At 32.4% G+C, this 1,479-nt stretch overlaps 1 protein-coding gene across 1 annotated transcript in view; it reads left to right on the forward strand.

The window, feature by feature from the left end:
* The window catches only part of otoa (otoancorin), a gene marked incomplete at its 5' end in the record, with an annotated part of 21,743 nt that overhangs the window by 15,975 nt on the left and 4,289 nt on the right, over nucleotides 1-1,479 (forward strand). Inside the window, 1 exon segment of the mRNA XM_014029525.1 lies at nucleotides 786-985. Coding sequence (XP_013884979.1) covers nucleotides 786-985 — 200 coding nt within the window.

The raw sequence follows: 1,479 nt of genomic DNA on the forward strand, positions 1-1,479 counted from the left end.
CATTAGCACCTCTAGTAATATATTTACTGAGAAAAATGGTGACGTATTCAATACTTATTTTACCCGCTGTATGACTTAATTTGTCTTGTTGGTTACAATAATACATAAATATTTGGTCTGAATCCTAATTTTATCTCATTTTAATGAGGAATTTTTGATGTCCTTATAAAGAGGAAACCTCAAATTATATTTGAATATTGAGATTTACCAGATAAAAAGAAACAAACTTTACTAACTCACAGGGAAAATCTCAACATTTTAAGGTATTTTTCCTCAAAATCAGTTTTTTGTTGCTACTGCTCAAAAAAGTGCTTCAAATTTTAGTTTTATGATTATATTTCAGACAGTTCATTGAAATAATACATTAATAAGGATTTTATTCATTATGTTTTGACAAAATGCAATTTTTGTTAACATTTTAGTCAAAACACTATATTTGCCTTTTTCTCCTTAAACCACTTTTAGACTTAATCCTGGTTTAAATGTGACGGGTCATAATTGGATCAATTGATTCCTTCAAGAAATGATCAAAGCTAAATTGTTAAAGAAATATGAAATTATTTCATTTGTATGAGTCACTGTTTGAAGCGTTGAATTTTTTGTTTTATTATTGTTTAAATTAATATATTTTTTTGTAAATAGGAGCAGATATAAGATTTTTTTCTTCTGCTGTCTTTTATTTGATTTGATTTGTAATGTTTTGTTTTTAAAATGAACTGAATAAATACTGTAATAATACCTGTTAATGATTATGTTCACACACCTGCGTCCACCTGTTCTGTCAGCTGTGAGCAGCAGTTCCATCAGCACCACAGAACCCAGTCCAGCACAGATCCAAGAACTGGGCCTGGATAATGTGTACTGGACAGCAGCACAGCTGGACATGATGTCCAACAGCACATTTCAGACCACGGTGGAAGTCCTCGGCTCAGTCAGCGGCTACACTTCTGACCAGCTGGATGTGCTCCAAAAGAAAGCAGTGAAGGTACGATGCAGGAAGCACACACACACACAGACACACACTAATGTTACACAACTGTACAACACTGACAACATCTGTCTGAAGGTGGAAGAAAAACAATCTGCTTCTTTTCTTTTCTTCAAACTGTAATACTAACGGTTTAGATCAAATTAATACGAGTTATTTATTCATAACAAGTTATCATCTGATCTGATGAAAACAATTTAACTTTTTCTCTTTTTCATTTGGTAAACGTTTTAAAAATAATAAATCCTCTGCAGCAGATAATTCTGTCAGAACCAGTTTGGATTTTTAGTAAACATTTCTAAACCAGGAGTGCCCAAACTTTGTCCCCAACAGGGTCAAAATGATCGTCTGTCTGACTGCTGCAGCCTGAATGTCAGAGTTGTTAAATAACTAAATACTTTCTTACTGTATTTAAGTAGAATTTTTGTGTATCTGTACTTTACTTGAGTAATTATTTTTCAGCCTACTTTTTACTTCTACTTCTTACATAT

Source organism: Austrofundulus limnaeus, unplaced genomic scaffold (genome assembly GCF_001266775.1).
Source record: "Austrofundulus limnaeus strain Quisiro unplaced genomic scaffold, Austrofundulus_limnaeus-1.0 Scaffold918, whole genome shotgun sequence".
Taxonomy (NCBI): Eukaryota; Metazoa; Chordata; class Actinopteri; order Cyprinodontiformes; family Rivulidae; genus Austrofundulus; species Austrofundulus limnaeus.